Raw genomic sequence first — 15,402 nt, 5'->3', positions numbered from 1 at the left:
CATATATGTTTCCTCCTCTCACTAAATTTCACCCCTTTGTTAACACTGAACTGACTGGTTCATTGATTTTCAATCAATAACATGAAATTTGAAACAATTTTGGAAATTGAAGTTGAGAAATAGTTATCCAAATATGGAGGCAGATTTAAACGATGCTACTGCAACACCATATTTCTTTTGAAAACTATTTTTGGAATTATATCAGACCCTGACTTTTCATTACCTCCCAATTTGTAGTAGCACTTCATAATTATTTTCATCCTACCCAGAAAGCAAACTTATACATCAATGTGAAAGTGAATAATAAGAGGTTATAATTTGAAGAGCAATATTATTTTGCCACTGATTGTAATTTTTTTTTTTTTTATCGCAGTAAATCTGAAGAGGTTTATGATCCACGCAAAATCTGCTGTATATCTTTGCATTAAGGTAGAAGATTGCCCACAATGCTTTGCAGTTTCCTTTTATACTATACTAGACAAATTATTATTTTATGATAGAGTTATTACAGCTATAACTTAGGTTTGTTTCATGAGATCCTTTGAAAGACCTTTACAAATGAGACATCCTGGACACTGCGAGCAAACCAGATCGGGGTAAAGAGGAGTGTTACCTCAGTGATTAATGCCAGTGCCTTTAAATCATGAGGTCCCGAGTTCGAGTCAAGATTAATGTATGTCGTCCAGTTACAGAGTTGTTGACAATTGACAATTCATAATCATGGACGTTAAATATGAATCTAAGAGACTGACTTCGGTCAGCTTGCAGCTTTGATAAGCCAATGATGGCTTCTTCGTGAGTTCCTGCTTGCAGGAGGATCTAAAATACATACAATACGTACATACATAAATGAAGTAAGTTTCTTTCACGAGATAGAGAGAACCAGCGTGGAAAGGACAGACTTACTCTAGTGCTAGGACTTGGTCTTCCATTAGAGATATCAGTGGAGAAATGACGACACTCGTGCCCTGCGCATGGACTGGCGGAAACTGGTAGCAGAGACTTTTGCCGTATCCTACGGAAAAGAAAAAAAATGCAATAATCGTTATAAATATTGTAAAACTGTTATTTTCCATCATAAGTCAGGTCGAGAGAAAAGTAAAATAGAAAAGAAAGAATATCAATAAAAGTGAAAAATTAGTCACAATTGCAGTAATGTAAAACTGATAGTACGTGTTCTCGTCAATCATATTAACAACTAAACTGGCCGCTAAAATGTTAACAAAATATTTACAAACAAAACCTAAAAAAAAACTGTTTAAGGTGCAAGAAGTTTCTTATCAATCTCACTATAAAAATAAGACCATTTTCTTACAATATTTAGTACCAATATTGTTAACACATTAATTCCATTGTATCAAGATATCATAACAATATTCAAGGAGCATACTCAAAGCATCATATTTATTTTCTCAGAACCGGTTATATCACAATGGTGGCGTAAAGTGGGACCTGAGACCTAATTTTTTCAGTGGCATATATATGAAAGGTCTTTCAGGTCCTTCCCATGCAATCTGCAAACTCAAATAGCAACATTCTGTGATCTACCATGAATATAAAAAAGCAATGAATCTAAATGAAAATGAGAGGAACACATCCTTTAGGGAGATGGCATAAAGAATAAACTCAAACATAGAAGATGGATATGAATATGCTTGTGTAATTCTTCATTTCCCATAGAAAATAATATTTCCATTTTTGTAATCAAAGTAAAAACATCCATGAGCTGGAATAGGTTTATATGTGATACTTATATTTTCTCTCTATTTATTAGAACTTTTCCCCCTTAAGTTATTCAACAAGGAGAGATCTTTAATAGCTTCATCTCTCAAATACACTGACACACAAAATGAACTTTCACCTTATTCCCAGGTGACACTTACTAACTAGCCAGTCAGCAATACCTGGAAAACTTCATGTTAACTTTTGAGTACTATTTTGCAGGAAGCAAATTGCCCTTTTCCCTGTAATCAGAGACGTAAAATTAGCTGGGGAGAGTTCTATAAAGAGGGAAGGTCAGTTTCGGCTTAGTCGTAAAAAGAAGAATAAAAAAATCCCCGGGAATCCCCCACACTTTTATAAGGGATTCTCCCAAACTTGTGAGCTCGGGTTCAATGCGAAAGTGCATCAGGATATTGAAAGTATAACCGGCTACATATTCTTGGATAAATACGACAAAAAAAAAAACTGCTCTCCGTAATTCGTGGAAGAGGCGTACCTGTTGCCATAATAACGCACTGGTCGCGTCGTTCATTGAGAACGTTGTGAATAATCTTCCACTGCATTCTGGGAAGTGAAAGCACCATTAAAGAATGAACTTTGGTCAATTGATCGTTAGAGAGATTTCTCTTGATTATTAGCGTAATATTTTATAGTTTCACAGGAAGAGACGAGCTACTCATTAATTTCAACAGTGTCAGTAGGATCATATGTCATTCATACCACATTATAATCATTTCACAGTTATTTTTTAATTAGTCGAGATAAAAATCATAGTTTCCCACACCCATTGAAGCAGGAGGAGAGGGTGAAAAGAAGGTAAGAAGTTGGAGGTAAATGGGGAGAGGGCAGAGGAGATAGGACCCATAAATTCTACCATATAAAATTTCACTATATGAATGGTAAGGCCATTAAATGTCTCTACCAATTCAAGGTTGAATAAACCCATGGAGTGAAAAATGACCCCACAAGCAAACAATTTTGTTATCAATGTCGAACCAATGACTTAAATTGGTACAAAATTACTGAATTCAATCGTTATTTTTCTAGAGAACAAGCACATGTGTATATAGGAACTGATCAAGATTTTTTTTTACCAATCATAAAAATGTACAGAGTTACATTAAAATTGAAGATTATACAATATAAAAGAAGGAAGGGCGGGGGGGGGGGGGGGACTTGATGATATCAAATATTCATAAGGCAACACAAAATTGGCAAATTTGATACAAAAATTGCAACCAATAATAAAAAATGATATGCACTGTTTTGTCAACAAAGACATTACTATGTTCTTAGGATACCGACAAACCACTTTCAAATCTAAAACAAAATGTGAACAGTAATAATTAATTCCCTGGCAATCAAGATCATTAAAAATCAGCTGTACCCCTGACATTCAAACATTTTCTAGCTCTGTGACCCCAATTTTCAATTGCATCATTTTGGTGGCCTGGGAATGTCTCTATGGGGAGGAAGTAGGCTCCCCCCTCCCCCTCCTTCTCTTTGAGAAACTTTGGTGCTTCGTTGCAAAATGGTGTTACAGTTTGAAACTTTTGAAGTAATTTTATATCTATCTTGAAGAATTTTCCGCAAAAGAGCCACAATTTCTTTATCTGTCAGAATTTTTGGAGGACCAACAAAATTATTTTGAGGGGCCCCCCAGGACATATTTCTTTATCACTGAGAAGGGTTCTTACCTTCACTGATGCATTACAACACTTAACATAAGACAAGACACATAATCGCATATTAAAACAATACAGCACACACTTGCGCATAGTTAAAATATATACGCAGCCTGTTTTTAGCTCGTTATGCAAGTAAGTTTCGGTTTTGCATCTTTTCACTCAGTCCATGTTCCACTCTTGCGTAACCCATCTAAATGAACCCATTGCAAGACCACCGAGACAATGCAACGTTAGTTTTAAGTGTCGCTTCAATAATAAATATCTCTACGATTAGTGATGCTGCATGAGTAGTAGTTCGCCTTTATACACCTACAAATGGGGTTCTTCAACTTACACCACAATGACTGGGTCATTAACCAGCTAATGCCCTCAAATGATTTCCTCTTAGTTAGCACATAACACTTCATTAACACCCTTAAATTGGTCACAAAATTTTTTGACTGGGTCATTAACCAGCTAATGCCCTCAAATGATTTCCTCTTAGTTAGCACATAACACTTCATTAACACCCTTAAATTGGTCACAAAATTTTTTACTTACATAACATTTTGCAAGTAAGTAAAGGTCTTCACACAACAAAACAGAGGATAGGCTAATTTGTAATTTTGTTTAGAAATTTCTGGGTTTTTGTTTTCTTTTAGGCATTGGATTTTAGTGCAATAAAGATGAATTATTTGTTCAAAGTCAATGATATTTGGATGCAAGGACTGGACTGAACTCAGGCTTAATATTTTTAAGAAGAATTTGAAGACTTATTTTTTTAAATGCTTAGAGTGATTTATTCTTTTATTTTTTTTATTATCGTACCTCTCTTCATGCTATTGTGCATTTTTATTATAATTTTAAGCTTTAACATTTTATGCTGTACAGCGCTTTGAGATTTCATGGAAAGCGCTTTATAAGAAGTTTATATTATTATTATTATTATTAAACGCAAGTACATTACGTTATTCTACCAGCGTTAAGGTCTGTTGGATATAAAAGCTGTTGGCACTAGAGCAGTGAAAGCTATAATCTGCAACATCATAGATTTGAACCATGGTCGGATAAAGTACAGATATAATTAGAGAATTTTTTTGCATGGTGAATAATGCCACAATATTCCACCCTTCCCAACCCCCCCCCTCATCATACATACGTACATGCATACATACATCCCCCCTCCACCCCCCTCATGATCATCCTCCAAATTCAGAGTAACACCAAATGACTCAAGTTTGTTTGACAGTTGCTATTCTCATCCAATGTAGGAAACTGTCTCACTGTAATCTCCAGGTTAAACATTGACACACAGAAACTTGCCAATGTTTTCCCAGTAGAGCTACTGTCCCTGTAACCAACTTTATTACACAATTATGCAACAAGACTTGACAATTCGGTTAAACTGAGTCACAGACAACAGGCAAGATGGATGACTTACTTTCGAAATGATGAATGGCCAAAGTATGTCTTCAGAGTGTTGATGTAGACAGCTGATGGAGGAGGGATTGACGAATCTGCAAAGAGGGGAGATTACACGCCCAAAATATGATAAAAATAGTTTTTGAAAAATAAATGGTGAACGGCTGACATATTTTAGCTCTCTATGATATCTCCCTGAGGTATGGAATACGTAAGTACAAACTAAGGATATAAGGCATGTTTTGTTGCTATAAAAAATATCAAATAAACTGATATTTGAAACAAACAGGGCAAGTTTTAAAGGGTCTTTTCTGGTTGTCCAAACAGTATATTTGGTATTTTGCTTGTCTGAACAAAATGTACCAAAATAATACAGAATGATCAAAGTGTACACTGTAGGATAGATTTAAAGGGTTTGGTGGATAGAACAGCAATGTACACAATGTAGGATAGATGTGTAGGGTTTGGTGGATAGAACACCAGCTTTGGCCCTGTAAAACACCCCTTGGTGTGGATCATAGGCTTACCGCTTCTTTACTTCCAGTATCTCTAAAGTGATGGATAGTGATTTCAATTGATCATTTTACTTAAATTTGGGGCATATCCACTTACAGATGCTATATGAATTTGATTTAACCAACTAGTTGGTTGCCAGATAAACTTTCTTAGCTAATGTTTTGGTTGTTTGAACAGCAATTTGCCCTGACAAACCATTTTCTACTGGTTTACAAAAAAAATCATGACAGGCATGTGAGAGGGAGTCCCACTACAACATTAGAGTTCACTTCCACAGTTTTTTACCTTCGTCCCTTCTCTTTAACCCTTTGGAAGATATTTCTCCATCTTCTGGTCTTTCTTCTTGCGATGACGACCTTGTGGCTTCCTCGCACAGAGCATCTATCTCCTAGCGATATATAATTCAGAGAGTTTAATATAGAAATTGTAAGAGTTTGACAACTCATTTCAATTAAAGGAAAGAAAATCTGACAAAATATGACACAAATTTAATCGCCATAAAAGTAAGACATACTTCTAATTTTGCTTAAAAATTAGCTAACTTTGATTGTAAACTAAATGCACAATTTGTTTCTACTTTTAAGGACTCTAGATGACTTCACTTACATCTAAGATGCTTTCGTCCATAAAATCATCATCTTCATCTTCAAAGAGGTCAGTGCTCTCCTCCAACCTGCTTTCTCCATCTCTAATGCTTTCCGGTGATGGGTCTGACTTTGGTGGTGTGATTATTACAGAAGACTATGGGCGGAAAAGAATACACACACACACTCAAACACAAAAAATATCATTCACTGTTTTATAATTATTAAATCAACAATTTAAGAATGGCCAGAGAGGATGCATATGAGTAGATCTGACTTTGGTGATGAGTTGTAAAGCGAGGCAAATACTTTGTTTTAACTTCAAGGTTATTTCAGAGTTTCCTGAGAGAGTTGAGAGGAATCCAAGATCGTGCTTTCATTCTCCGTCTCAAACGCAATATCTGTTCTTTGTGAACATTACGCAAGTGTCGTAACGTACATTGTACAATTTGGAGATCTGGAGAAGTTAATTTGGATTAAGACTGAAAGATCCCTCATTTACACAACAGCTTGACCCTACAATTTCAACATTTGCCACAGTAGTAGAAAGTGAATCTTATGGCATGTACATAATTTGCCTGTAAGGTTCTGACAATTATTTTTTCATCATGAAGTCGAGATACTTGTTGATTCCAGAATTATTGAGTGAGAAGTTACTTCATATTCTCTTTCATGGCAAATCTGGAAATCCACTTGACTCTGACTGAAACTACATTCTTGTCATTGACTTGGTCAAGTTTGGTAAACAAATAACAGCAGTAGGTCTTCCGTAGGTCTACATCCAAATAAATTTGTGTGGTCTCTTGAACATTTAAACCTCTTTTATCACCACACACAGAGAAGACTTTTTCTTTCTCTTTTTTGTCATAGAAATATTTTATGCCCTTATCTGAGACTTCCATTTCCAAGCGAATTTCTATGCGAATGGACAAACCATCAGGGAAGTAAACAGTTGGAATCCTCTATCAATTTTGCATATATATTAAACATGTGGAAACAATTCAACTGCTTCTTAAAACTTGCTTATTAATTCCAATTATCACTTAATATATATTCAAGCATACATTTTACAATGCATTGTGAACCTTTCTTACATGGAAGACAAGAAAAATATACCTTGCTATGAGCAGGAGGTGTTCTGTCCAAAGGTTTAGTAGAAGGCATTTTGTCTAGGAGAGTACCAAACTGCTTTAATAGATCAAAAGTCTGCTGAAGTACTACGACCCCTCCCGAAACCCAGTCTGGTGACGACTTTCCAGGTTTTGAGACACCATTATCATCAATTCTGTCCAAAAGATTTGATGAAAGTTTGTTGATTTGGACGAGTTTTGCTTGTACTTTATCCATCTTTCAATCAATAATTTGTAAATTTCTATTATCTGCTGTCAGTGATGTGAGACGCTGTCAAGCTAGCTGGATTGGCCTTTGCAAGCTACGTAGGACTGGGCTGTCTAGAAGAGCAAATTGCTGGAATTGAAAATGTTATGAAAAAAATAAGGTCATTGTCATTTCCAGGTATTATTGTGAATGTTGGAGAAAGGGTAATGTTTAAAACCAATCAAAAGTGTGGTATGGAGGTAAAGTTGCTTGGAAATTTTTTAAATATTTTAACTTTCCTAGGCCTATTGTAAGCTAGGATGTACACATCGTCTAACTTGAATGATGGGTCAATTGTGAAATAACAGGGATATTTGGCTGATAGTACTAGGCTGTATATTCATATCTCTTATTTTATACATATTGTAGGCCTAACAGGAAAGATAAATAAAGATAATATTAAGAGTATCTTTCACTTTGTGCATTTGAATAGCCAAGTGAGGATTAAGTTTCTTGATTTCCTGCTTGAATTGTTCCATTAATTTGTAGGGGGTATTTTACAGCAACAAAGTTGAATGTCCTTTGAAAAGTCAGCTAACTATTGTAATTGTGTAAAAATCTGTTACTTACATCAATTCAAATTAATAACAATAAGTGAGGGATGTGAAGTGTCGTACTCAATATGATTTGAGAATGGCATACAATTTTGTTGTTTTAAAATACCCTAATTAATAATGGAACAATGCTTTGGTAGCGATAAGAGACTTGATTCGCTGTAACTAAGATAGGCTAAGCCTAACTTAGGCCTATGACATTTTTTAAATGTCTGTCAATGTCACATTGTAATGTCACACATCTAGGCCAACATTGTCTTCTCAGCTTATCTTGGAGCAATTGCAGAATACCCCACAAGTACTACTCACACACATAGGGCTTCTTGAGAACATTTACAACCTAGGCTATACTTAGCCTAGACCTACTGTACTTCAAAGTTCCAGTCATAATCTGTGATATTCAGGAATTGTGGGCTATTCTGCTTCAGCACTGATCTTCCCTACAATTCTGTCTAGCAGCATTCCTGTAACGAATAAGTTAGACTAACTTAGCCAAGCCTTAGTTTCGCCTTAGGCCTAGGCTTACAACTTAAACATACAACTACAAACATACAGTATCTACTGCTAAATACATGTTGACAAATCAACATCGCGAAATTGGTACTCAGCACACAATGATAGTCATAAAACAAACTTGTACTGCCTTGCTTGAAATCGTGTCAAAAGCAATGAGTAAATGCCATTATATAAATATTTTCCTTCTAAAAATGTGCTAGAAAGACCGAGAAATTGGCTCACTTATAACACATTACAATGTTGCGTGTCTGTTTTCCTCATTCTCATAGTCATCCTCGTCATACCAATGTCGTAATTTTGCCGCCAGAATGTGCTTTTGAAGTTGACAGGGAGTAACCAGAAAATGGGACTTAAACCAGCCAAACGTGAAATGCTAAGTGTGGAAGCAAATCCTTGCTCCATTGAACCAGTGAGTCATCGAGCAATCATTTCTTAATAAATATATTTTTTGTTTTCCCTTTTTCTCTTTATCCCGGAATCAAATCAATTGATATCGAATTTAACCTGTTGTGTAATGAGTCAGCTAGAGTCGAGTCTTCACGTTGGTCAATCCTACAGTAAGCGAGTAAAAAATCAAATCCCAGACTACTAGTTGTAAAGTAATGTCAAATTTAATCAACGTAATAATCGAGTCAAGTCAAGTAAATACAAATAACCAGTCCGAGTCACACTGGAGTCAGTTATTGACTAACAAGTCACCATGAGTCACTTTATAGTGATAAATTGATAACAGAGAAGAAACATTACATAAGTACTGAACTATGCATGCTTTACCAAGACCGGCCCTTTATCATAGTTGAGTGTCAGAAGTGTTAAACTATCGTTCAATTCGTTCCATCACGTTAATATAATTTCTTGTGCGCCACAGACTAACATTTATATTCTTCCAACAACTAATTGAGCTTTTCGATTGGAATATGTTTCCGGTTTGAGTACCATTGTTGGCGGCTTTCAATTACTTCCCCTCAGTTGCAAAAACAAGAAGAAGATATACGAGTCCTTTCTTTGACTCGAGTCGTTGCCTTGACTTGAGTCACTCTCAGGTCACTCTCAGGTGCATGACAAGAGTCACCTTAATTGATTTGGGGGTTGCCAACTCGAGTCATCAATAATCATTAATTCATTTTGGGTTCAAAATTTCGGAGTCAATTCACAGAAACGGGCTGAACTTCGACTCTCTCCTTTACAGGATTGGAGTGGATGATCCCTCCCTCTCATATTGTCGGTGACCCGAGGGCATGCAATCATATTCATTTGCGGAAGGCTGATGGGAGGAGGGCTATAGATTCACAATCAGTTCGTTCATGTTGACCTGTGACATCTGCCATAATAGTACATGCAAATCAAAATAAATAGTTCCTGAAGAAGAAAAAAGTAGAGAAAAAAAAGAAAACGTGTCACCAGGAAGTATCATGTTATTTTAAAATAATTTTTTACATCTTTAAAACGCAGAATTGATAACAATGATGATTTATTAGAAGCTCCATGCCTATGGGACATCACCACGATAAATTTTCGTCTGGACAAGTATTCTTATTGACCGTTTATCCAGAACAGTCACTTTGACGAAGCCACAGACAAACAATCGGACGAGATTGGTTAAAAGTCACGATTTAGTTCGTCCATGAGAATTGAACGTCAGACATTTAAAGAAATTATACTTTAGGCGCCATGACCTACTTATCGTGGTTTAATATTTATTTTAATCTCGACTTTTTCATAACTATATAGTCAATAAATGTAATGTCAATAAGGTGTTGTGTTCTTAGTGCTCTCCGAATTCAAACCACGATATTATATTGCCAGAGATTATATATGACCCGCCGTAATATATACGTAATTTATGACGCATTTTGGGTCATTTTTAGGAATTGCCAAAAAATTCACTGACTTCATTTTTAAAAAGGGTGAAGAAAGAACGATAAATCATGTTATAACAACAACAAATGTGGTTTACTTTTCTTGACACATAATAACAAATAAAAATTTGGGGCACTCTGATATATTCCAAAGTTTTAAGGAGACACAAAACCAACGGTCATCTTTATCTTATATGACAGCCTGAGATCGTTATGATGAACAACCTTCCCCAATTAGCGAAGAAAAATGTTGCTACGTTTCGGATATATATTATATTTTAAAAATAACGTCTACAGGCTGTCATTTTGTAAATCTGTGACGTCATGGTGCCACTAGGCTCTAACGTTTTACTATCTCTTCGTCAAGTTTCTTTTCATGTTAGCAAGAATTTTTTTTAACTTAACAGTGTTGACATTTTCTTGAAATATAACATATATCACAGGGCTACTAAATTGTGTCTACAGTCTTTCATTTTTTTTTTTTTGGGGGGGGGGGGGTTAAAAGTTCTCGCAGAACTGACTGAGCAGCTTGCTGTACACATAACTTCGCATATATGAAGGCCTAGAAGTATATTCATTGCTCGAGTAACCCTGAGTGTGGTAAGTCTAGCTAGATGAGTCTAGACTCTAGATATACGGTTTAAAATACCCTTGCAATGACTCATCCTTTACTAGTATCTTCTTATTCATCATCGCTGAGGGTCTCTCTATTAGTGTCTTTAAGCTACCTGTTGGGTCTGCCTCAATTTCTCGCACTTTAAATCACGGTTAATATATCTCCGTGGAGACAAATCGCAGATAAACCTATTACCGTGTATTCAATTTTCTCTACACCAAGGCCAACAATGGTGTCTCCAACACTTGTAAGTTATCCCTGATTACAAGATTATATACCGGGTTATATTGTTCTGGTTGATTCAAAGCCGATCTATCGATTATTCGAGGGTAATATCCGTGTGAGTTATCATCCTATCGCATAATTTTGGAAGACGAAAGAAGAGAAGGCCTCCATTTGTAACAAAAATGACCTAAGCTTAAAATCTCCACATACTTGTACGTACATGCTCGTGCGATGAGTGTTTCCCGCGTTGATAGGGTGTCGTCTGGAAAATGCCGAGTCTAATATTACCCAAAAACTAAAGAAGGGAAATTCAATAATTTATAGAAACACCTCGAACCCATGGAGCTGCAACGTGTAGAAGAAGGCAGCTCGCTGCTCTAACTTCCAGGGAGTTGTTCAGTTTAGAGCCGCCTTATATTGCTGGGGATGGGTTGGGGGGGGGGGTGGGCGGGGGCTGGGATAGAACCTTGCGAGGCACCAATTGTACAGATTGCCAAGGGAACATATCTCTGGTATTTGCTGTTAAGACCATTTGTCACACCTAGAATTGGTTTGAGGAAGGGTAGGCATAGGTAGGGTTCAACTTGTACTTTGCTTTGGGCCTTACATTGCATACCAGCCCTGACTGGGCTATTTCAAATTGATTAATACATAATAGTGATACCCTCCTATACCTGCTCCTAATTAGCCACCTATATAGCTACTGAATTCAATGCAAATTAAATTTTTGTGTCCCACAAATATAAATATCTTCAAACCTTATGTCTGCATTCAATAACGGGGATAAATAAAGATTTGAAAATGTATACACAGAAAGTGTTTTCTATAATTGCTCTTATTATTTATTAGTACGTAGTTTACGGTAGTTGCATGACTGATATGAGATAGCATATACCAATACAGAAGCCTGTTTATGATACGACTTTAAGTATATAGTCTATATAGGGTCAGCGTTCCGTTGCGATTTTCCATATCTATATATGTATATAAACATTTTGGTTCTCACAAATAAAATTATTATTTAAAAAAAAACACTTCTTCATATCATATACCGGTATACCGAAAGTCACGCCGATTTTCAATCGGCAAAATTCAATGAGCTGTCCCCATTGCAAACACAATGTAACTTAGGTTAGAAGTATCAGGGTCAATTAAGAGACACGAACCGTATTTGACCCCAGTTTCTTATTTGTGACAATCCATCTATCCAACCAACTTATAGGAACGGAAGGAACTCGTCTCTAATAAATGCAATATCAAGCCACACAAACGAAATTACGACGCCAGCTAAAAAAATAACTGAAAATTCGTGATTTTCATTTTTTGTCAGCAAAATATGTGATACATTACAAAAATTAATAAATTGAATTGATCTTATTTGTAAAATGACTTTTTTCCACTTATTTTTCCCCTACTGTTTTCGTTCGTAATCGTCAGTTAACACATCGCTATTGACCATAACAACTCTTTGGTCAAACCATCTGTTGATAGCTCAATGGTCAAACGATCATTCATATCGGCAGCAAAAAGTTGGTATATCGCCGACATTTGTAATATCGCAACAAAACATTACGCAAGTGGGGAAAAGCCGAATGGCTGGAACCTTAAATATTAACATATCGTGGCCAAATGAGATCCATTTTTGGAGGAGAGGAGTGGGGTGGGAGGGGTGGGAGGGGTGGGGAATGTTGGTGAGCCGAGTCGGGCCTCGGGGACAATCATGTCTACGGAGCCCCCTTGTTTCACTATTAATATATTCCATATGATATTGCCGGCCCCTCCATAATTTGGGTCACCGAATTGACCGAGTTTTTATAACTCCTCTACCCCCCCCCCCGCCCCTCTCTATGTTTAGGCACGCCGGCGGTCGTTGAACGGGTTATTCTCTTAATTCGCTTTACCAATTCGAATCACCTTTTCAGATGTAAGAAAACCGTATCTTGCGTCTGAGTAAAAAGTAGGTCAAAAGGACCGGGGTGAGTCACGAACTCCCGCCATCCTGTAAAAATTCCTTTCTTTTAATATATCTCTTTGTCTTGTTGTCTTTATCCGCTCTGTCATAGCACTGTATTTAAATATAGATACCGTGAAACTGAAACAACATGTTGTTTTGTTTTTGTTATAGATAGCCAATAATATTTTGTGTCCAATCTGTGGTTTCTTTAAAAAAGTTTTTAATAAATTTACCTATAAGTTCACATGCTATTTACAACAATCAATTTTGATTACAACTTATAATACACACCACAGTCTTGTCTGGTCAACCGTTATTACGTTAACTTGTACTTACATCGGAAGCTACTTGACGTCATAAACGGAGGAAGTGACGTAATGGTTCAAACGGTATGGTTCAAGGTTGAATGACCCATTGGAGGTTATTCGCATTTTCAGTTTGAAAATATCCTAGTTTTTGTTTTCCTTTTTTTAAACTGAAGCTATATAGTCTTTCTTATTTATATGTTTCTTGGTATAGTTTAAAGGAAGTTCATAGTCAATTTTTTACATTATGTTATAGTGTCTACACACGTATGGGGGATGGGGGGAGGGGGTCACAGGAAAGGTAAGTTTACATCAGAAGCAAAGAATATTACCGTCCCAAAAATATCAAGGGGATAATGACTCTTGGCACTCAGAAGGGGTGGGACGAGATTGGGATGGGATGGGGGGGGGGGGGGCTGTGAGACCATGCATCGCCGAAGGCTGTAGCCTATACAGTTTTGTTTCAATCTGTAGAACTGTGGTTTTGATACCTTGTTCATATATGTTGCTAGGTTGCCAAATAATATGAGGTGAATTTGTGGGAAGGGGGCGGGTAGAGGGAGCGAGGAAATACAATGAATAAACATTCGACCTTCTCCTGTTTTAGTATAAGAAGCAGAGTAATACAATCTCCTTTGGTTTTATCTTATAGACACAACTTTACATAAAGCCAATGCTTCGGTTTAGAAAATACCGTTGGCATAGCAACAATGCAACTTCTTTGACGATATTACCGAGTTGTGGTCATCAAGATATTTTGGAAAACCGTGACCGTGAACCGACCTTCATATTGGAAGTGTTAACGAACACGAGATATAGGAATAGAATGAATAGTATTCGACAGAACACTATAATTATATATGCTTATTCTAAAGCAGGTGTTCCCTAACTGGGGTGCATGAACCCCCAGGGGGTGCGTGAGTCCATCCCAGAGGATTCGTGAGACGTTTCTGAAAATCAAAACTAGAGTACTTTTTGTTGAACTAAAATCTGATATATCATGTAATTTAGTAATGTACAAAAGTTGTACCTATCGACAACCTCTTCAATATTATACTATGAACTTGATCATTTACGAAGCACTGGTTATACGTATTATAGTATAATAATGACTCAGATCGTGTCTCGAAAAGTTGGGGGTTCGTGGACAACTCTGACATCCACAGGGGGTTCGTGAGGGGGATAAAGTTAGGGAAACCCTGGTCCACAGCCCTTCAAAATGCTAGCGTAAAGCCTGACGAAATGACAAGAAAGGAAAGAAAGAGACTGAATTGAACATAAATTCCTGTACCAGTATCAACAATTAGCACTGAACGTTGCAAGCTGTAACATTTCAACAAAGTTGTATACCGGTATACATATACCTGGAAATATTCCTGCATAAATAAGGGTTTGTTTCTAAATTGTTACAAGTAAAAGTTCGCTGAGTGTTTGCTTCTCCACAGCCACCCCTCCCCTCCCCTCGTTAGTTTTCATAGTTTTGTAGAACATAGACGATAAGGGATATAAAGGTTTCCAAGTTTTCAGGGGATAGACTATATTGATTTGTCAGGTAATAACATATATTCTCCATTCGGTGTAGTTCAATGCGTCATCTGGCTATGGAACTTGAAGGCATTGAAGACTGGCCCAAACCGCTGCTTATGTACACTATGCTGTATGTATTGACCGTAGCTGCATGTATTGACTGTACACTAGTGTCTAATTACCGACGGTAGCAAGCTGTGTGTGTATTTTGTGGGATCGATGGTGGTGTCTAACACTTCTGTGACACCTCATTCGAAACTAGGTCCGATTACCGGCATCAGACGTTTCTTTGTGCGCGAGTCTTCGCTCCCTCTAATACTTTAACTTAGCGACGCGACGATATTGACGGGGGCATGAGCAGAGGAGGTGGTTGTGGGGAGAGGCGGGTGGGGGGGGTGACGATTTCATCGGAAAGAATGGGAAATTAGTAGTTTGTAAATCAGAACGGAGGGTGGGTAATTTCTCCTTATACACGGGAAGCTTTCGATACGAAACACGGGCTGTGGTTGGTAGTTTTTTTTTGGGGGGGGGGGGGAGAGAAGGATGACACCCCTGTCA

General features: G+C 37.0%; 1 protein-coding gene across 3 annotated transcripts in view; it reads right to left on the bottom strand.

Moving 5' to 3' along the window:
- The window catches only part of LOC139969173 (bifunctional 3'-5' exonuclease/ATP-dependent helicase WRN-like), a 33,436-nt gene extending 24,737 nt beyond the window's left edge, over positions 1 to 8,699 (bottom strand). The window contains exons 1-7 of one of the 3 annotated variants that reach the window (XM_071974019.1): positions 8,581 to 8,699; positions 7,028 to 7,378; positions 5,934 to 6,068; positions 5,613 to 5,715; positions 4,831 to 4,906; positions 2,219 to 2,286; positions 907 to 1,015 (exon numbers count right to left, since the gene is read on the bottom strand). In XM_071974019.1, the coding sequence (XP_071830120.1) occupies positions 907 to 1,015; positions 2,219 to 2,286; positions 4,831 to 4,906; positions 5,613 to 5,715; positions 5,934 to 6,068; positions 7,028 to 7,258 (722 nt within the window). In that variant the 5' untranslated portion in view covers positions 7,259 to 7,378; positions 8,581 to 8,699. The remainder of the gene's footprint in view (positions 1 to 906; positions 1,016 to 2,218; positions 2,287 to 4,830; positions 4,907 to 5,612; positions 5,716 to 5,933; positions 6,069 to 7,027; positions 7,379 to 8,580) is intronic. The other 2 variants (XM_071974020.1, XM_071974021.1) reach the window with 2 other exon arrangements.
- Positions 8,700 to 15,402: the final 6,703 nt, after the last annotated feature.

This window comes from Apostichopus japonicus, chromosome 6 (assembly GCF_037975245.1).
Source record: "Apostichopus japonicus isolate 1M-3 chromosome 6, ASM3797524v1, whole genome shotgun sequence".
Taxonomy (NCBI): Eukaryota; Metazoa; Echinodermata; class Holothuroidea; order Aspidochirotida; family Stichopodidae; genus Apostichopus; species Apostichopus japonicus.
The sequence above is the reverse complement of the archived record's forward strand: the minus strand, read 5'-3'. Positions and strand labels throughout refer to the sequence as shown.